We start from the raw sequence: 22,785 nt of genomic DNA, 5'->3' as shown, positions 1-22,785 counted from the left end.
ATCAGGTGTATGCCAATTGCACTATTCTGACAATCATGTAAGTGAGAATTTTTATACCTATATGATTTTCCTACATAAATATAAAAGATAACTATTATTGTAGACATAAACCATTAAATTATCAAATTTTAAAATTAGGTATTGTTTTGTTTTTGTATTGACAGGTGGCAATATAAAATAACTATTATATTTGTTTGAAAAATTAATAGGTGGCAGTATATATGTATTCCTATTTTAATGCCAATAAAAAGTACCAATAATTGTATTAAAAAACTGGTTGTTCATCGGTTGTTTAGTATGTGAGGCTTGGCAAAAAAAGTCACAATATTGTTACTAAATACATATAAAAGAAATAATAATATTAAAACTTACATCTATGCCTCCATCTAAGAATAGAGCACCCATCAGAGCTTCAAAACAATTGGCCATGGCGTGCCGCAGCTCCAAATCATGACACAAATCGGAGCCGTGAGCATACAGCATGTACTGGTCCAGGCCCAATTTCTACCAAACAAATAACAAAAAAAAAGTTATATCTGTGGGAACAAATCGCATGATAATAATACAATATGTATGATAGTATATTATATACTATCAGTGGCGAAGGGTGACTTTTGGAAAGAGGTAGGCTGTGGAGACAGCACACTTGTCAGATATACTTACGGGAAAATAAGAAGATAATCCGATATTACTACTGATGAATATGACACAAAAATTAAGCAATGAGTTTGAATTATGTATTTTCCTAACATACGCTCAAAATATATTGTCATCTTTGAAAAAATCCGTTGTTGTGTATCTGTTCCATAACAATTTATAATTTAACCCGTAAAACTAGGCGTTTTAAAATACTTCTATATTTAAAAAACAGAATTAGGTACAATATCAGATCTCAACTGACATAAATAACTGAATAAATTGTCTAAGTCTATGAGTGAACTAACTGATAAGATAAATTATTTTATATTTTTAACAACAATCAATGTGATTGAATCCAATAGAAAGTATTTTTTTCAAATAATAATAAATAAATGTGCACTACGAGTCCGACTGCTTTACTTATGAGCGCGGTGCAAGGCGTGTGTATTTCCTGTTTGAACACGTCACGAAAAAAAGATTGCAAGAGTTTGAAAGTTAAGAATTCCCTAATACTCGATAAATAAAAAATTCAAAACAATAAAATTGTCTTTCTTTCGTTTTTAGTTTCAACAGTCTACGTAACTTCCGGGCGCACTGGTTAAAAAGTCAGACTATACGTACGTAGGCTTCAATAGCTTACAGATTTGTATGGACGGCTGCAGACATCTTGAAATTATGAGAAAAAAGTTCATACAAAAAAACTGTTGAATTCACGCGAACATAATCCAGAAGCGAAACGCGGTGTGACTTATTTTTTTAAACTTTCGAGAGATGCCGTAGGTGGTGCTTAGGGAATCCAATCGCGAGCCAAAATTTTGAGCCCGGGATTTCAGGATTACAATTTGACGATCCTGGGATCGTCAAATTGTAATGGCATTTTTTTCGATAGTTGATATTAAATTTTTATATATACAAATAACGTTGATAAAGTAAGTCAAAAATGTCTAGTATGTATAATTTATACTATTTAGGACATTTATTGTTAACCCTTAGACTGCGTATGGCATGTAAACATGCCATAGACTTTATCTCGTATTTTCGACCAAACTAGAAAGAGACAGTTGTGGATATATGCTTTAAAAATTAGTTCAAACCTTTAGGTAGACATATCAGGCAACAGATCATAAAAATGTCAAGTAAAACACAAGGAAATATATTTTTGAAAAGAACACTCGTTATTCAGTCATTTGAATCGCGCGCCATTGCGAAGCCGTGTGCACTCGACGCGTCACCAGGGTTATCAAATCAAAACATTGGTCATGGCATCGAAAAGCGTGCATCGATATTATTTTTATTGACTTTTTAATTAATTATTACGATTACGTTAGTGTTATGTATTTTTTGTGTGTGATTTGAAGTGATTTGTGATCTCGATAGAAACATTTTTACGATTTGTTTTTAGTGTTTTTGGTCATTATAAATATATGTGAAATAATTATTTCACCGGCCAAAATGTCACTACCACACAATATTAACGAAGAAGTCATGCTGGATCCAGACTCTGATTTTGATGTAAGTGAAGATGAATTCGACGTTGGCGAAGTCATTGAAAACGTAGACCATACACAACCTGATGAAATTCCAAGTACTTCAACCAATACATCTTCTGACAATCTAACTTCTTGGACATCCGGACCCTTTATTCCGGTCATACATGAGTTTGATGGCAATTCATCAGGTAATCAATCTTCTTTGACAGAACACTGCACAGAACTTGATTTTTTTGAACATTTTTTAAATCAAGATATCATGAGTAAAATTGTCCTTGAGACAAATAAATTCTATCATACTGTTGTTAAAAAACGAGATTTAACTCAAAAATCTCGATTCCATAACTGGGTAGATACATCTATCGAAGAAATGTATTTATTTATTACTGTTACTATGTTGATGACGAGAAATCGTCATCTTACCATAGAAGAACATTGGTCAACAGACCCGGAACTTTACAGTTCCATTTTCGGAAAAACAATGACTCGAGACCGATATCAAATTTTACTCAGCATGCTGCATTTTTCTGATCCTGAAACTCAAATTCCCGGTATTAAGTTACACAAAATCAAACTCTTGGTAGACCATACGCGAAATATTTTCAAACAGACAATGAAGCCTTTTGAAAATGTATGCATTGACGAAAATATTATTGTTTTCAAAGGGCGTCTCATGTTTAAACAATATCTTCCAATGAAACGACATAGGTTTGGTATAAAAATGTTCGTTTTAGTTGACGTATTGACTGGTTACGTATTAGATTTTATAATATACTGTGGAGAACAGACAGACTTGACTGACGAATATGGTCTTGGAATTTCGGGGGCGGTTGTAACCACATTGCTCAAAGATTACGTAGGCAAAGGCCATAACCTTTGGGTAGATAATTGGTATACTAGCCCAGCTTTGTTCGAACACTTGCACAACACACGAACAAATGCATGTGGAACTGTTCGTAAAACGAGAAAAAATATGCCACAGTTCAAAAAATTGAAGAAAGGGCAATCGGAATCACAACATCGCGGACCTTTATTGGCGTTGAAGTGGCATGATAAACGCGACATTCACATGCTCACAACTATACATGATGATGCTTTTGCGCCAACGGGTAAAACCAATAGAAAGACAGGTGAACCTGTTAATAAACCCAAGTGTGTGATTGATTACAATAAGAATATGGGAGCCGTGGACAAAACAGACATGATGTTAGCAAGCCTGAACTGCCTCAGAAAAAGCATTAAGTGGTACAAAAAAGTTGCTTTTCATATTTTTGATTTATATTTAATAAATTCCCATACGATGTTCAAAAGTGTTACAAAAAGAAAGATTAGTTTGGCGGACTTTCAATAAAATATTATTAAACAGTCACTAAGTAAATACAAACTGTCCAACGAAGTAAATTCACAAACTCACGCACAACCATCTACGCGCACTACATCAAAAGACATTGCAAAACATATGCCGACTTTATTGAAAGGAACACACATTACGTCAAACATTTGCAGAAGATGCTATGTGTGCTATCATTCGACGAAAACCCCAAAGAAAAGGCGTATGTCGCGATACATGTGCTCCGAATGTAACGTGACATTGTGCGTAGTTCCATGTTTTGCGGCTTATCATGCACCTGGTATATTTTAGTCTGTGTTATTTATTTTAAAAACTGTTGCTTCTCAAGGAAAAATATTTTATCGACGCACAGCTCTCCACTAAATTGGTATGTCTTTATCTTTGTTCATTGTTCCATTTTTTATATTTACATTATTATAATGTGTAATAATTTATAATTTTTATGTGCCACGAACTGTGTTAGCTCATTTTACATGGTCGTTTTTTGCCTGGCGACTTCTTTCGACAGGCCCTTTGTAAAGCCGACGGCGCCTCATAAAGTATAATAGTATTTTAGCCTTGGGTAATTATTTTTATTGATTTATTCTCCAAAACATCCTAATGTGTCATGATGACGAACATTATTTTATGGCGACGAAAATAAATATAGCTTGACGATTTGAAGGGGTAATAAAATTTGAGTTTACGACTTACCAAGTGCGATAACGCCGATAACCCAATGATGATTGAACAAATGTGATTTTTTAGTCATAGCCCTGTGCATTACAAATACAAGCGCGGCAAATCGCTTGGTAGTATGTGTTGAAACTGTGTATGTGAACACTGGACAGCCGCCATATTGACCGCGCGGTCAAATCTTAGATATTTTTTAGCGTCTTCATTTTCTTCGATTTATTTTAGTGAGAATGTCACGAATATAGCTTATTTCTTGGTGCATTTGGAATAACTGATATATAGTTCATCTAGTAATCTATTTTTTAATTTTGGAATCGATCTGTTTTAGCTGTAGTGACCGTTTTAATAGATCAGTTGACTGAAAATAAATTCCCGCGAAAATGGCTCGCAGCGAAAGGGTTAATATGGTGTTTGTTCAATCTTGGACATACATAGGTTTAATGGAGTAAATAATATTGTAATATAAATAATAATGTGAAAGTAAAACAGTTTTATTTATTTATATTAAAATAAAAATAACATATTGTGTTGACAATAAATACAATACCTACATATTATAATAAAATAAACAATAAACAATTAAAACATTATATTTAGTGTTACCGAATAGGCAAATTTCAAGGGGACCACCATGTTGAGACTTAGTAGGTATCTCCTATATATTATTATCCTAAGAGATTTTGGAAAACGCACTAACAGCTCATTTGAGCGACATTTTATTGTTATTTTTACATCTTCACTTCGAAATGTGCGCTACCGATTCATCTACCGATTGAATTGAACACATTTCAGAAATTTTCCATGATTTTACATGTACGTGACGTTTATATCCGATATTTTCTTACACACCGTATACAATCGCCATATTTACTGTTTAAGCCCCACAGAATGACGTCTTCGTCGCTTAAGACCTTCTAATCCTTTATTTGACAAACGAATTCGATTATTTTTATTCAAATATCGTAATGTAGGCATTGGCGCACTTTTTTCCGGTAAAAATACCATAATCTTGGTACAATTCACTACGTAAATAAAAATCTGACAGACACGTCCGCCACTGGTGTTCCAAATTTGATTCTTTTTAAATACTTTTTTATGGCTGGCACGTTTACACGTTTGCAACAATGTAAAACTAATATACTTTTGAGTACGATATTTATATTAAAATGCATTTTGACAGACTATTCCTAATCGGATCGACTGGTACACATACTTTATTTAATTTAATCATGTTCCCGAGAGATATTAAATGCGAATTAATTCATAACATCGCCTCAAAAATTAAATAGGTACCCATAACCTCAAAATAAATGTAACGTCATCATAAAAATGTATACACACATAGTGTTCTTTTTTTTTTAGTATGGCTATAAATACTATTTTTTTGAACCAATATACATATTCATATCGTCATCATCATCATCATCATCAACCAGGATCAATCCACTGCTGGATGAAGGGTTCCGCAACCTCTATTCTACTACTATCGGTTTAACGAATTTGTGATATTATACCTATTTCTATCGTCTTTATCATCATCGACCTGAACCAATCCACTGCTGGATAAAGGGCTCCCTAGCCTAATTCTACTCCTTTCTGTCATATGAATTGCTGTATTTATCAAAATCGGTGATATTATATTTATCTACATATTCATATCGTCATCATCATCATCATCATCAACCAGGATCAATCCACTGCTGGATGAAGGAATCCGCAACCTGATTCTACTACTATCGGTTTAATAAATTTGTGATATTATACCTATGTCTACCGTCTTTATCATCATCGACCTGAACCAATCCACTGCTGGGTAAAGGCCTCCCTAGCCTAATTCTACTCCTTTCTGTCATTTGAATTACTATATTTATCAAAATCGGTTATATTATATTTATCTACATATTCATATCGTCATCATCATCATCATCAACCAGGATCAATCCACTGCTGTATGGAGGGTTCCGCAACCTGATTCTACTACTATCGGTTTAACGAATTTGTGATATTATACCTATTTCTATCGTCCTTATCATCATCGACCTGAACCGATCCACTGCTGGATAAAGGCATCTTTAGCCTGATTCTACTCCTTTCTGTCATTTGAATTGCTGTATTTATCAAAATCGGTGATTTTATATTATATATATTTATAATGTCATTATCATCATGAGCCTGAATCAATCCACTGGTGGATGAAGGCCTCTCTAAGTTATTTGTATTTTTGTCGGTCGTATGAATTGCTATATTTATCAAAATTGCTGATATTATATTTACCCATTCATGATATCGTCATTATCATCATCATCTGGATTAATCCACTGCTGGATGAAGGCCTCTAAGCTGATTCCGTACCTTTGGGTCTTATAAATTCCTATTCTAATCAGTATTGATTTATTCCTCTCAGATGTATACATTGCTTCATTATTTATCAACATTTCTATCGATATGAATGTCCCGCACCAACATTGAAACAAAATAATGTTAAAATTTATTTTTTACATTGCTTATGTACCTTCTACTACGCGGGAGATTAATATTCACGTTATATTGGATCGCTATTTTCATGATAATCACATATTGCTTTGTATTTGAGCGGTTCAGATGTATAATTTATCATATTTAAATGCACGTGATTTAACGAAACATTCATATTACCTATACACATATTGTATCAAAATGTCAGTGGTAGCAATCGGTGATTGCCAGCTGTTTTGCTAGACCTAGCAGCCTGAGGTGGTATCAGGCAACATTCTGAAGGCCAGACTCAAGACTAAACAACGCGGATGACCTCAAATTTGTATTGGCAGTGACAAGGGAAAACTATTGCGTCGTCTATGCATTCTTCACAATAATTGTATTCAAATCCAACACCATGTCATTAGGATGCCAAGCTGTCTGCAAGACCTAGCGAGACAGACTGGCGAGAGCCAGCTGGCTCAGCTAGTATAGTATATTAGTCTATGTTGAGACTAAACCTGTAGACAACTTACATAGATATTTGTGGGAAAATTTTATGAGAAAATTTTATGAAACCCTACCTACAGTCGGTGATATTTTAAACAAAAAATCTTATGTGTATGTGTGTATCTTCATTGATAATATACTGTTTTGCATGCTTAACACTCATATATTATTATGCCTGCAATATCAATTGATTGTGATTGATACAAAAATCAATCCCGAAAGATTCGGGATTATGTTTACTAATCCCGGGATTCATATGTATCGAAAATTGTCCGGGATCTCGAGATTGGATTCCCTAGTGGTGCTTATTGAAATAGGGAAAGAGATCATAAAATTATTACGACAATTATATTATAGATGTTGTTGGGCATATTGAATATTAGGTGATTATTTAAATACGTCAATATGAAATTAAAAATTATTTTTCTTAAGACGGTAGGCTTTAAATTATCACCTAGTATGGAGTCTTTGCCACTGATATATATAACGACCAGTACGAAGATACACAGGCGTTGGTTTGTCAATATTGAAATCTGTTTATTTGAGTTTTTAATTAGATTATTAATTGTGGTTTCGATGTCACATGATATAATACATAATTTAGATACATTTCGGTGTGCCAGTGTATTGAACGTGTATAGTACAGATTTTGTAGCCAACATATCATATCTTTCAATTTATCTTTTGAGTCTAATCATAACAGAAACCTGAAATTTCTAAAATCAATAGGCATAAATTGCATTTTCCCGAAAGTGGTCTTTTTGGACATACGATACACTGGTTCTCAGGTAGATTAATAACTTTTTACGTAGTCACTATCTCAGAGTGGTTTTCCTACGATAACGATTATGCTGACTCGATAAAATTTGCAATATATACTTAATAAGATTATTAGAAGATTGTCGAAACAGTCGCCGAGTTTGTATATCTGGGATCGACCATCAGTGGAAAGGGCGGATGCGAAGCGGAAATAAGAAGGCGCACACAGATTGCCAAAATTGTGATGACACGCCTTACCACTATATGGAAGGAACGGGGAATTTCGATTGCCACAAAAATGATGCTTGTGTAAACATTAGTGTTCTCCATATTTCTATACGGAGTCGAGGACCCTGAAGACAGGGGAACAGAAGGCAATTGATGCCTTTGAGATGTGGTGTTGGCACCGAATGCTTCGTATTTCTTGGACGGAGCACAGGACGAAACAGTCAATCATCCAGAGACTGAAGATAAAAGAACGGCTCTCGACAATATGTCTGAGAAGAATTCTGCAGTTTTTTGGACATATTGTCACCAGACCACTACCAGACAACCTGGAGAGACTGGTAGTTTTGGGTGGCCTTCAGGGAAGGCGAAGCAGAGTTAGAGCGTCTGGGCGCTGGAGCGACCAAGTGAAAGAGCTGACTGGGGCACCATCCATTCTTCCCTGAGATAACCGGAAGATCGAGAAGGATGGAAAGTCTTGGTCGCTCAAAGGATGGCGAAATTCAAATTTGGACACGATCATCACCCATGAGTGCACGACCAAGAAGAGAAGAAGAGAAGATTGTATCTGGTAAAACCTTTAGAATACTACAGATTCGATATATAGGGTTTGCATACTTTGCTAAAAATACCACGAGGTGATAATTCAGATTTTTGATGGACTTTTTGTTACTTATACAATTTTAACTTAATGGTAATGCCATATTTTATAATTAATAATGAGTGTTTATATTTCAAAACATGTCAACTTATTATTAATCATGACATTGATAGTGCAGTGCTGATAAAGCTGATATTTTTTTCATGTAGTCAATGAGGGAATTCATCTTATGAATAAAATACAAAAAGAATTATTGTAAGTGACAAAGCCCACCAGAAGCGTCGCTCGGGGCGCTCACTACAAAGTAAGCCCCCTCCCACCCGCGCATTACCCTTCACCCATGTAATAAGGGGCACGAGAAGCACAAAATAATTATTATTATCAGCGTCTCTCATTAAAAAAGCAATAAACATATTATTATATTTCTCGGCGGCTTGTAATTCATATTCACGATGACGTAATTCTACCAGCGAAATATCTGACACCCAGCAACTAAACAATGAGTTCACTGTTATTAAATAATGCCTACTCGCCCGTCTATCGACAACGCGTCCAGAAGCGGATAAAATAAAACGGCACGCGCCCCTTTTGCTTGCCGTGTTCATTGGTCTTTGTCATATTTAACAATGTAGTATTTTCGTTAATTCGTCCCGCTGAGAAGCCAAACAATGCGTGAATCATGGGGCGAGCAGACACAGTGCTTCGTCAAAACCAGTGTGCGCTGCCATATTTGATTACGTTGTATTTTCGATGATTCACAATCTATATATTCCATGTGGCGCCTAACATTATTGTTATTTTTATGATGGTATTTTAACAAAACTCCAAAAAACAATAAAAAACAGTGTGGTATTTTATAACAGAACCTATCAAATATCGCCGTGGTAGTAAAAAGGTTAAATACAAAACTTGATTTTTCATATTTTTATTTCTTCAACCGTTTTTTTAACTTAAAGTCACTAATAGAATACATGGTAGCGAATAGTGTAGTTTTATTTTCATATTCAATATTTCTGTGGGTCTATTCTATACAAAGGGCGGCTATCGAGGATAGTTTATCATATTTAAGTATTGAGGTGGTTAATTGTTACAATCAAACTGTTAAGAAGTGCTGTTTTAACAGCACCTCTCTTGCCTGTGTTGACTTTTAGAGTGAGACAGAAAGTTTTAACAGTTTAGACTTCTAACTTATTGTACCTCAATACATAAATATGATAAACTACCTCAATAGCCGCCGAGAGCAGCCTTGTGTATAGAATAGATGCGCTGGTGAGCGCATACACACATCCCACAAGAACCACATGGCCAGTGGGGGAAGATAATTATAAAAATATCGACTGAATATACCTTTGCCAGTTGGGCGAGATGTTGATTCTGCACGATGGCTGCTCGGTAAGTGGCCAGACCGCCTTCCTCCAGCGAAGGGAACATCTTGAACAGATGAATGGAGGAGAGGAACTCTACGACGGCGTCTCCCAGGAACTCCAGCCTCTCGTTGTGGTTGATCGCCGACTCTGTTTCCTTCTTCTTGCCAAACCGAGACATGATGTTGATGAGAGTGTTGATGCCTGAAATAATTATACACCATAAACAGAATATCTGAATATTGATTGGACAGTGTTATACACTTTTTTTAATCAAGCAAAGCTTAAGTTTTGTGTTTTCTCACACAGTAATGTGTATTAATTTTTTGATACATGTTAAATAAGCCGACATACCGCAAAGTGACTTGAAGAAAACCTCTGTAATAATATACAAGTCATCGCTGCATGCATACACCGTGATGAACAGTTTTTGCACACCGGAGTGCCGTTCTGGTTCGTGAAATTTGTAAAGTTATCGCTCCGTCTCACGTACAAAATAATTTGACCGTCTGAGCTAGATATGCCATTGATATAACAAAAAATTTGCACACTTATGTTTATAAAATACAGATAAAATTTGATAACCTTGTTAATATCCTCAGAAAATTTTCAAGCGCTCCGGTTCGTAAACTTTTCCATTTTGAGCGCTGAGTTTTTGCACCTTACTAAAAACTAACCAAAACCTAATAAAACAACAATAACTAAGAAATAAACAACCACAATTCACTTTGGTTTCAAATCAGATTCATTAATATGTAATGGGACATATTGTTTTGACGCATATTGCGATATATGTGATTCACTTTAGTGTGCATGTACAAGACTCCAGAATGTATATTTTTACAGTGGTTAAAATGTGTCGGGCTACTTAACAAATGCCAATATTATTATTTTTTTTACAAATAATTTTGTGTTTGTTGATTCACTTGATCTATAGATGTATAACATAGTCCAAATCATCTGAAATTAGGCAGTATTGTAATACAATGATAGCTTGGAAATTATAGTCCGGCTAATTAAATTCTAGTCACCGGTCAGTAAAATGAAGATATTTTACCTATGGAGATTATTAATTTAACATAATTGTTACAATATAATATGAAATATTTGATATCAACAGAATCTGGCTAGCTGGAACGCGCAATAAAAATACAGAAGAATTGGGTAATTGGTAATTATAATATTGACTGTTGAAAGGCAAAACTAAAATGGTGATTCTTTTTACGATTTATCGCACCTTCAATTTGTTTTGTTGTCTGTCAAATAAACACCCTCGCAGATTTCGTGCAGTACAAAGCATAAGGCACTGGTTTCTCATCCGGAGTTTGATTTTCAGTGACGTCACAACACATTTATGAATGTCTGGGTTTCTGTGATTGTTTTACTGTTACTACTACACTGCTGTCATTGAACCTAATGACATGTAAACACGATCTCAAATACAGATTGGATTGTGAATACATTATTTTTACTCTACTGAAGATTTAGTATCACTTATGGGTTATGCCTTTTAATAGTCAATATATTTCGGTAAGAAAAAGACATTTAATTTTTCCAAAGACCTTTATTGTACTTAAGAAATTATAAAAATATTAACAACTTCATAAATAATTGTTCTTTATTAATTTTCTGTAATGGGAAAATAACGATGGATCAAAATTAATATACACAGTGCAATTTTTATATTGTGGTCGGCATGTCACGGTTCATATCTGTGTGCGAAAGGAAAAAGGGGTTAAGTCTTAAATTGCTACTTTCCAGGACAGCCAAAAGAAGATTAATAATTTTTAGACCATTTTGTAGGGGAAATCCAATGTTTATGTTTGGAATTTAGTAATTCATAGGTTTTGATTAGACTTATCCTTTTTGTAATTGTACTGTACTTTTGTATTTTAAGACTTATCACCCTCTTCTTTCGCCCACAGATATATAGATGTATATGAAATGGATGGTGGACTTGTAGTAAGCGGATGGAGATGTATATCGTTATCTCAATACTACAACTAGATAACTTGATTTTCACTGTTTTTGAGATAGTTATTGAATATGAATCTACATTTCCTTGTCTACAAAATGATAAATCTAGGTAAATCAGAAGTTAATGGGAATTGTATTAATTTTGTGTTTGAAAATATTAGATAACTTTAAAACCATAAAAGCATTGAATAAATAAAATAATATATGTACAATATTTTTTCATATAAACATTATTTAATTGTTCCCAATTAAACAAGTACAATTTTCCATTTTTATTTTAAATAATAATAACCTAGATTTATGTTAATGAAGTAAAGTTTAAATTTCATTTTCCCAACAATAACCAAATCAGAGTTATCTAATTGGACATAGTTATGCAGAAAGTAACCAGTCCACAAAAAATAAAAAAATGAGATATGATATAGATCAGATGCGAGAAGGTTTTCTCTATGTTCTGCTGAAAATAGCCAAGCCGCAAACAAATTATTCTTGAAATAAAATTATACATTTTTAATATCATGCTGTTAAAGTGGCATTATGTCAGCTCGACATTATTGTGGACTGGCTACATTCTGCATAACTACGTTCAATTGTAGTATTGAGGTGACGATATGAATCGAATATGAGAGATGTGATTATCAGTTTCCTAGATAGCCATGATGAGATACAGAAGTTGCACATGTACCAGCTGCGTCCTGGTTGATTTGAATATTCCAGAGAAAAGATGGCAATTATTCATTGTATTTCATTCTGGTAATAAGCCTCTTTTGTCGTTTCACTGCAAGTTATACAAAGCATTACTTAAAGCCAGTGTTAGACTATAAAAGATCTTGTCAAAGATGTTTTATCAAATATTTTATAGCATTTCCTAAAAGCATTCTTTTATAAAATACGAGAGAGCACATTACGCTGCGTAAAATATTTTAGAAAAGTTGAATTTAAAAAATGGATAAGAAATGTACCTATAATGGCTTGTACGTTTATGTTTCCCGTCTTTTATTGCTATTTTTGTAATCTGGGTGGCAATCATCGTACCTATAGAATTTTATATTTTACAATCAATAATTTTGTTGGTTTATGTTGGTTTATTTCTTGCAGTTTTCCATTTTGAAACGAGCTGTCACAAAAGGGGCCGGGCCAATGTTGCTTTGCTTACTGAAATTTCAATACATTTAATCCTTTCGCTCATGGAGAAACTAAAATCCGACAAACTGGTTGCTGATGGAACTCATAAACTGGCCAATGACTGATGCTTCGCACACGGCGCTACTGAAACCACTTGTAATAATAATCTCATAACCTCAAACCATTGATATACTACTAGATGAGGAGTTCCCATACAAGTGTCATTTTAAAAATGTACCACAAAAGAAGATATTACGAATACCGCCTTATAATATTTCCTTGTAGGTATAATGCGTTAAGACCGTTAACATGGATTCCCGAATTTCACCCGTATTGCCCTGGCTGTAAAACTAAATTTGCGTTCTTGGAATAGTGAACCTAAGGGTGCTGCAACCCAAAGCTTGCAAGCTACCAAAAATTCATGTCTGAGCGGACAGAGCAAGTCGTCATGCGCTGACTATTAGTTAGAGTAAGATGCAAGCTAGATCGGGCTTACTCATAATTATTGCCAGGTCGTTTTCGAGACAAATATTAAGTGAGCTTATATCGAGTTAAGTCCGCTGATATTAAAACAGTAAGTTTTAACACTGGCCGAGTCGCTGAAAATCGGGCGTCATTTTAAGAAGCATATGATTCATCCAGTAGTATATCAATGCCTCAAACTGTCAAACCGATTGTCTTTCCTACTTCATTCTAAGTTTTTTCCGTAAAATTTTTCAGGGAATATTTGGCAGCCTGTAATTATACAGGCTGGGGTATTTCTCAACTTCTGCCACAAATTTTAAATTAAAAATCGGTTCACCCATCTTTAACTTTTGACGTCTTGACTTGTTATTGCTTGTTCAGTGCAGTTCAGTGCTACCAATTTTGGTAAGAAAATATGATTTTTCATTGAATCTAATGATATTGGCACCACTGTTTTATGGGAGACTGGAAACGGAGAGACTGAAAGACTGTCACGTCTCTTCAGCTTAGTAGCGAACGTTTTGAAACTGAGAGGTTTCAGTCTTGCCATGAGCAAGCCGCCATTGAAATACATTAGATAGATACTGGCTGGAATTTTAGTTTCAGTCTCATCTTTTTTGAGTATTCTCGTGAGCGGAAGTCCTTCCTTACTGATATTTATCATTGGATTAAGAGTGACATTTGCGTGATTTTTAGTAGAGAATTGTGAGATTTGAAGGCTACTAATTCATTTTCCACAAATAAAATTGTTATTTATATATATATATATATATTTTGTTTCAAACCGCTGAATTTTGAAAATTTCATCTGGCAGCACTGCAACACACTCTTTACCATCTACTAATCTTTGATAAAAGGTAATGTTGTAATATTACCTTTTATAAAAGATCTTTATAGCATATAGACTTAGAATGTAAAAGATTTTATAAAATACTCTTCGTAAAAGATATTTTTTTGTCAAGGATCTTTTATAGTCTCACCGGTCTTATATAGTTCCTGACTTTATTCATATAATAACGTTACAAATACATAGCATACTTACTTTTATATCATTTGTATTTTTGTGGCTATTATATTATATCTAGTAAATTTTGAGATTCAGTCCCGTGACCTTTGAATCAGAACCTGAGCATAGTAACTTGACAAATGATAACGAGACAAGAACTATTCGGCAGACAGTTGGCGTAGAAAAAGACTGTTATCATGTCACATGAGAACACACAATTTCACATAAAGCTCGCAGCCACGGGCAAAAAGCATGTAACGTCATTTTACTTGGTATTTAAATGTATCGAAACCACACTGAAGTCGCCGATCACTGAGCGAGAGAAAGTGATGCAATAGGCTTGATGTAACTACAGACAATAATAATCACATTAGCAGTGCGTAATTCCTGAAGAAATCACATTGTGCGAATATTCATGGCTAAATGGTTGCATCTAAATTCTAAATAGAGAAAGGTTCTTCTTCAACGATTTATGTAATTGTCAAATTTAAAGAAAACTTGACAAAATACTCTTCGATATCCTAGGCTATTTCCACATGTCTTCGGAACATTTTTCTGAATGCTGTCGTGTACATCCGGAATAAACATATTACCAGGTATACTGTACATACTACCATTGCTTGCCCTTTCACATTCGGAGTCAAGAGACTCAGTATTGCTGCTCTCTTCATCTTCTTCCGATGTAGGCGTCTCAGATGCTTCATCCATTTCAGAATGGTCTCCTAAGAAATATGAAAAGAAAAACCATATGTCAAACTCTTCGAATACTATATAAAAACCAAAGTCTGGAATTCATATCACACCAATGTCACCAAACGAAACTTAGTGAGGATATACAGTATAATGTAGCATTCCTACCCAAATCCAAAGAAATCGATAAGCAACCGATAGACCATTGACTTACTTACCCGAAAGGAGATATGTACGTGAATAAGTTGATTCAAGAAACTCCAGTAACTTCAAACATCACGTTGAAGAGATGTTGACAAATTACACATTGACCAGAAGTCAGATGTTGAAGAAGTCAATAAACATAATTGCGGAAGTAGTAAAGGAAATCTAGGAAAATAACACAATCGTGGCTTGGTTTCACAGGGTTTAATTGAATTTGAAAAACTAACCAACACCGTCCGTAAATAGTAGCCTTATTTCAATGAAAACAAATATGTATAACTGAGTTTACTGTGCTATATTTATGGCTGATCTTAACAGCCTACCTCCACCCTTCGCCACTGGTATTATATAAATCGTTTATTGCACATATATTGTAATCCAGTCTCTACCGAACTTGAGTTTTTATACAGAAAACACCTGTCGGCTTCATTAATTTATCCCGTAAAAATATTGAACGTCTAAATAAGTTTGAGAAACTATTTTACCATATCAGACCATTTTACCTTTGATTTAATATTGATTCAAATCATTTGAAGAGTTGGATTTGGATTTGGATCTTTCTGAAAACATAGAAAACTGGAATACAAAATTTGTGCACCAACGCATTGATAAACATAACAATGGAAACACTACTGTGGAACGGAATACGACACAACGTTTATGGAAGTCGTATTTTGGATTAAAACAATATGTTCCCTGCTACTTGTGTCACGATGTGAACATATTTCCATTAGATAGTGTTGTATCTTATGACTTAACTCATTTCTATATATTATATAAAACGAAAATTTTAAAAATTTAAACTTTAATGTGTCATATCACTAACATGTATTAGCTAACATGTGTCTGCGAATGTGTTAAAACAGGTTATGAACCAAATTTAAAGTACTATAGCCCCTGTAGACGTACATGGATTTATTGCCATCAATACTGTATAAATTAAGCTATCGCAATAATATTAGTTTATAAGCAAAGTGCTGACTGTCACGCCTGACAATCTCATTCTTCAAACGTAAGCAAGACGCGTTGTTGCCATTAAATGATCCTATTTGACAGGTTCACCACTATCGTGTTATACTTCGCATGCGCATACATCATGCAACTATCACGTGAAAATTCAGAAGTCGCTAAACTTTTTTGCTCCATGCATGCAGTCTTGCAACATACACGATAATAGGTGTTTACATTTGAATTTATCGTTGTGGTCGTGACAATACTAAATGCCATCAGTAAATCCATGCACGTGTAAACGAGCTATTAAGTCCGTTTGTAATTTTGATAATGGTGTCAAAACTAAACTAGCTGTCGAATATAATAATAAATATATAAATAAATAAAAATAATCAATTAAATCAGTTCAACCTCTACCGTCTACCAATTTAATCAGTTTATTTTGTATTATTTAATTCATAAAGAACTACCACCGGAATCACTGCAATTAAATCGACTTCAACTAAATCAAGAGATTGCTACTGAGTTAACATAACAACATAACGGTTACTTAGGGTAACAACAAAGTAATAAATAAATATAATGCACACATAGCACCGAATAAACATTAACATTCAAGTTGCTTGCGTATATGGTGAACGTACCTTTAGGCGATAATAATTCCATTTGACTCTGTCCACTACACAATATCTCCTGCTAAAAAAATAAGTCAATAATATCTCAACATAAATAATTAGCGTTCTTTCCAGCTGGAAAATCCCTTTGGCCCTACGCTAGCCTTGTTTCAATGGAGATTCCGATTCACTAAAGGAGATAATATTATCAATGTGGGCCCATATTAACTGGGCACAAACATACATTATTTCCTACAAATTAATTTAGTTATCATCATTTTACTTAAATATTGTCACAAAAATCGAATTACGAATTTTCGAATTATAGGTATATTTAAATTAATGATGTTTTCTGCAAAAGTAAATACATTCTTTTATAGATCAAACAATAAAAAAATAAGTGATGAATTCCGACCGAATGTAATAAAATTGTCAAATTAAATTATAAAAAATCAAACATGCAAACATATTTACAGTCGAACTTGGTTATTACGAGGAAGATGGTACCGGCTGAATTTTCTCGTTATAAGCATTACTCATTATATCGTTATATAACATTTTTCGCGCCACGTTCTGTTTAAGCATAGAACATAAAAAATCTGAAAACCATCTAAAAAATCCCCGAAAAACATGGCATTCATAAACTACAAAAGAAGTTGTTTATTGTAATGAAGTGCTGAGCCGCCGGCGCTGGTAGGTACCTACCGACTTCACAAAGCTTGGATTTTTTACATGCAATTTCAACCATATGCGTGGATACTTTTTCAATGTTGTCAGCGAAAACACCAATTACGAACTTAGACATTTAACTAGTGTCATAAACGTAATCCGATCCCGGCGGCATCGGTCTAGTTAACTTCCCGGTCGAAAATGTTGTTTTTAAACGGTCGACACATTAACAGTTTTGCTTGGTATACCCGAGAAGTAGCTCGTTATAAAAGTGAATAAACGTATGGAGAAAATCATATACTAAAATGTCAACGAATGTTTCCTCATTACGTCCGAGATCTCGCTACTTCCGTGATCGTAATAACCAAGTTTGACTGTATCACATATATGAAATGCCATTGCAAAAACCGAATATAAATATTTGAAACATTAAATACACAGTTAATAATAATAATTTCGCGCTAAAAATGGATAACTCAGACGAGTTATTATTACAAATATATACCCAAGGTAAAAGTCATTAATTACAATGTCAAACAACTTGCTTAATGTGTTTTACGTGATAAGAAAATATATTTCAATCTACACAGATTTATATACTTAAACATTTTACGCTGCACAGCATCTTCATCATCAGGCATCAAATAAAAAACTGATTGATTGAACAGAGCTATGCAGAAAATAACTGGTTTGTATATACATTAAATTTATCCTTACAAACAGTGGTAAAGTGATAGAGTGCGTCTCCAAGATTGTCGGTGCAGAATCGATCCCTGCATCTAGCAAAAATTGCATGTGTGTTTGATAGGTTGGGAGATAATGGTTAACGTCTCGCAAAAATGATTATTAAACAACATCTTCTTCTCTGCTTTAAATAAGTCCAGCCCTCAGTTGGAGCATACGGACACCACATGGTGCTTCCGAGAATCCCTGTCGTCCACAAGTCTTCTTGTGTCATCCCAGGTCATGCCAGCATCCCGTAGGTCAGCCACATGCACTCTGTGGATAGTACTTAGCGGCCTTTCAGGACACTGGGATTTTGGTAGGTTCAACCGTTTCCATGCCTTCAGCGAGTTATCTCGTTCTGTGAGGCCATGATCGACACGACGCACATACAAATTTTACGAGTTAACTCGCCCGACTTTAAACTCAAATTACTAGGCACTGTCAATTGATTTGCATAAGCTAAAAAATTAAACTCTCAGTGACATCTGTTTGAATAATTATGAAATACTAAGCTACAGATTATCAGTATTACAGCGATTGTAGTAAGAGCTTCGGTCTACATTTAACATGACGTGTTGTTAAAAATCTGCGGCCTGTCAGATACTGCCATAGTAATATCGTGAGGTATAGGTCCAATGTCGCCTCTTCACTCTCAGTATGATGAGAGGCTGCATAGTCCATTCTCTTTTCTACTCTTAACTCCTTAAGTCATACCAGCGTACACTAAGTATCTGCCGCAAACATCTGTTTTAGAAGCTCAGTACACGGTTGCTCTGAGCCTTCATAAGGTGGAATCACTCACTACCGTAAACAGCACTGACAGAATGCAAGCGTCGAATAGGCAGCATTTAGTTTTAACCGAGTACACTTATGAGTACCAGTCATTCCTTTATGGATAGCGAGTTCTCTTTACAAAGTCCCATCTCTCATGATGTGCACCCCCAGATATTTTAAGCTGTCGACACTCTCGATGTTTTGTTTTGTCTGTCGCTAATCAGCAGGAAATCTGGATCAAGACAGGTGCTAATTCACAAAATGTTAATTTTTTTGACGAATTGTTATGAGGTCTCCCTTAGGAAATTCCGTGTCCGGAAACTTATACACAGTGCGCCGTATCACACTTGACCGGGAAATGTTGTATCGGAAATATATGGCCGTCCAACCTCTTTGGGTCGTATAGTATTGACATAAAATTCATGTCTACATAAAACACGGTTCTTGTCGGTTTACACTTTACAGGAAGCCAGCAGCAAAAAAAAATTGAAAATAGCCGATATACTTGATTATTTGTTAGGTTAGGTTAGGTTTTCATTCTTGAATTGAATCTAATAAAATTGGAGACCGTGTAGTATACAGTCACCTCTTCCCGATAAGAAAGCTCAAGGTGAGCTGTGGTGTAACCAGGAAATTCTGCATAAATCCTTAAATATGACACATATATGACTGCAACAAAGGAAGAGCAAAATTCTGCATTGAAGCTTTGTTATCACCTGAAGAAAATATCCACCAAAGCATACAAATCTATCGTAGTCAAATGAAGATCGCCTGGAATTAACATTATCAAAAATCCCATACTTTAAAAATGTATGGCGTAGATAATTTAATAATCTTCAATTAAGGTTGGTCCAGTTTCTGCATAACTCTGTCCAACTCGTAAAACTGTTATGTTATTGTATCAAATGATTTACCTCTTTTCCTAATATTAAGATAATGTATTCTTCTGTCTCCGTACTCGGGCTGTCTGATGCCGCAGTTGGTTAGACTGTTTCGAGCGTGGTCAGGGTTGGTGCCGAAGTTCTCCCGGTATGAGGGGTGGGTGAGCGCAAGCTGAAGGAGCGAACGATTCTCAAACTTGTAGTCGATGGTCTTTTCCAGATTGTTGAGGGAATTGTGGAAGCGCAGATGGCTGATTAATACTGGAATCAGCATGGCGTGCTGTAAGGATGGAAGATATTTTAAGGAAATAATTACGCTTGTATAAATTGATTGCTACTTTCGTATAGATACATAAAAAAATACTTATATGTTTTCATCCATTCTTAATTCAATTTCCATTTCCTGTCTATATTAGACACATGGCCACTAAGTGACTCAACAGCTATGTGTCCACCGACATTATTTGTATGTGTAACACAATTACAGGGTGACATAACGTCGCTATAGGATTGGTTTGTCAAATATCCGTTTTTGTCGAAATCGACCTTTTAATGCAGAATGTTTTTTTGTATCTAAATGAACTAGAACCATCCTTTTCTTTAAATTACTTTGTAATGCTAATGAATACATCATTCATATGCTGTAAAAATAATAATTTAAATATCTCCATGTATTTAAATATATGATTATGAAATTTGTTTTTCGTCACCTGAACATTTGGCCTATTCGACAAACCAATCCTACAGCGACGATAAAACAGTGGATATGTCTAGTGTGCCCAAGTGTTAAAAGCCAATGCTCAGAGTGAGGGATTTCCTCATGAAGTGCCCATGGTCCCTCGAATCAATACAGTCCACACAGTTTATCAACCAGGGATTGTAAGTAAAAGAATTTACTTTCAAGTAACAAGCACACATGAGCTACAAAATATGGTCAAAAACTAGCCAGAAATCACTAATGCGAGTAGATTGTACCACATTATATTATAGTTACGTTTAGATAGTTTTGGCAGGAAACAAAGGCAATTAAAGACATTGGATCTGTACTCGTACATTGTTAAGTGATATACAACTATAGTAGCGAGCATTATGGTTGCATTTTTCTAAAATTAAAAAAATCATATAAATTAGTTTGGAGCATATTATTACGTCAAAGTCTTCTTTCACTTTTTCGAGAATGTTCCTTTTCTTTTGAACTGGCAATGTTTTTCTTTGCCGAGACATTATTTGTGTGTGTAACCTTGGTCTTTCAATGGTTAAATTCATTTCAATGATGGTTTCGATATTAATTTTAATATTTCAGATGTAAATTGTGGGAAAACGAGAATTAAATGTACCAAAATGAAACGGGACTGCAGTAACTACATGCAAATGGCGGGAAAACGTGAATTCCAGGTACATTAAATCGGGATTCCACTAAATTATGGAGAATATAAAAATAATTAAATAAAATAGGTGTTAAGTTAATAAATGCAAACAGTTTTTGCCGTGTCTAACCTGCACGACATCGCACATGAGCCCTGTGCGGTAGAAACCTTTAGCAGACACGGCGACAGTCACGTCTCTCTTCATCTTGCTCTGCGTCCTCATCTCCTGCAGTTTGGCTTCTTTTGCCTCCAATTTCCTCTTGTCTTCATACGACGGCTTCGGCATGTTGGCAGCCAGATGTCGAAACTTCACGTAGTCTCTCCAAGCCTTTTTATATCTAGAATACAACAAGCATTACAGCTTTTAAGCCGCCTCATATTTACAAAGTACACACAACCAATGACATTAATATGGACGAAGCATCTAGAAAATAAAATGACACTCACTTTGTGTCGGGTCTGCCGGATGGCGAAATTCATATTTTAATATCGGTATCCTACGCTCAAATGAACATTCTGCTTGCAAGCGGTCTGGCGACACCGCTGGGTCTGCCCATACAAAATTTCTGACTGTCAGGTTTCGACTCCACCGTTATTATTGTGTTACAAAATGCCAATGTGCCTAGTTAAAAATTGTAAAAAAATCTACTAAACACTCCAAGAAAGATGGGATATCACTTTTCATGTGTTAGTATTATTTATTATTTATAAAATGCCATTTTAAGATATTGATGAATGTTTATTCAATGCAATTGAATGACAGGAACCATTGGACAGTCAGTCGCCTGTGATTCGCTGGGCTCACTTGCGTCTAATCTCCGAGAAGTCGTAAGTAACCGAGAATCTGTTTCTAACGCAATGAGTCATGACACTAATACGCCATTACAATAAAGGTTATATTACTATAAATTCTCGAAGCTTGTATCGCATAATGGAAACGGATTCGTCATATGGTCACGTGACATCTACCTATACATCTGTGAATGACTTTCATGCACAATTTCTCGTGCGCGCCGGGTATGAAGTGAGTTGTCCATTTAATATGTCATTGCACACAACCACAACTCATCAACTTTATCGATGTAGCTTACTTAGTTGACATTCAATAAACACTTGAATCTTGAGTATTGACTCAACATTATTGATTGGAAATAAACTATTGTTTCCATTTGCAATTAAGTTGGAAATTCCATGGCATTCGTACTTTTAACTTAAGACGATACTTCAGTGATGACGGCAAATAATTTTCAACTATAGGTGTGACGAAA

General features: G+C 34.9%; 1 protein-coding gene across 2 annotated transcripts in view; it reads right to left on the bottom strand.

Annotated features, from left to right (window-relative positions):
• Window positions 1-22,785, bottom strand: part of drosha (ribonuclease 3 drosha) — a 45,450-nt gene that overhangs the window by 8,869 nt on the left and 13,796 nt on the right. The window contains exons 9-13 of one of the 2 annotated variants that reach the window (XM_085948695.1): window positions 21,648-21,855; window positions 20,184-20,430; window positions 15,253-15,363; window positions 10,052-10,272; window positions 373-504 (exon numbers count right to left, since the gene is read on the bottom strand). In XM_085948695.1, the coding sequence (XP_085804821.1) occupies window positions 373-504; window positions 10,052-10,272; window positions 15,253-15,363; window positions 20,184-20,430; window positions 21,648-21,855 (919 nt within the window). The remainder of the gene's footprint in view (window positions 1-372; window positions 505-10,051; window positions 10,273-15,252; window positions 15,364-20,183; window positions 20,431-21,647; window positions 21,856-22,785) is intronic. The other variant, XM_085948696.1, reaches the window with a different exon arrangement.

This window comes from Rhyacophila brunnea, unplaced genomic scaffold (genome assembly GCF_057557595.1).
Source record: "Rhyacophila brunnea isolate RB1 unplaced genomic scaffold, BYU_Rbru_1.0 scaffold_21, whole genome shotgun sequence".
In the NCBI taxonomy this organism is placed as follows: domain Eukaryota; kingdom Metazoa; phylum Arthropoda; class Insecta; order Trichoptera; family Rhyacophilidae; genus Rhyacophila; species Rhyacophila brunnea.
The sequence above is the reverse complement of the archived record's forward strand: the minus strand, read 5'-3'. Positions and strand labels throughout refer to the sequence as shown.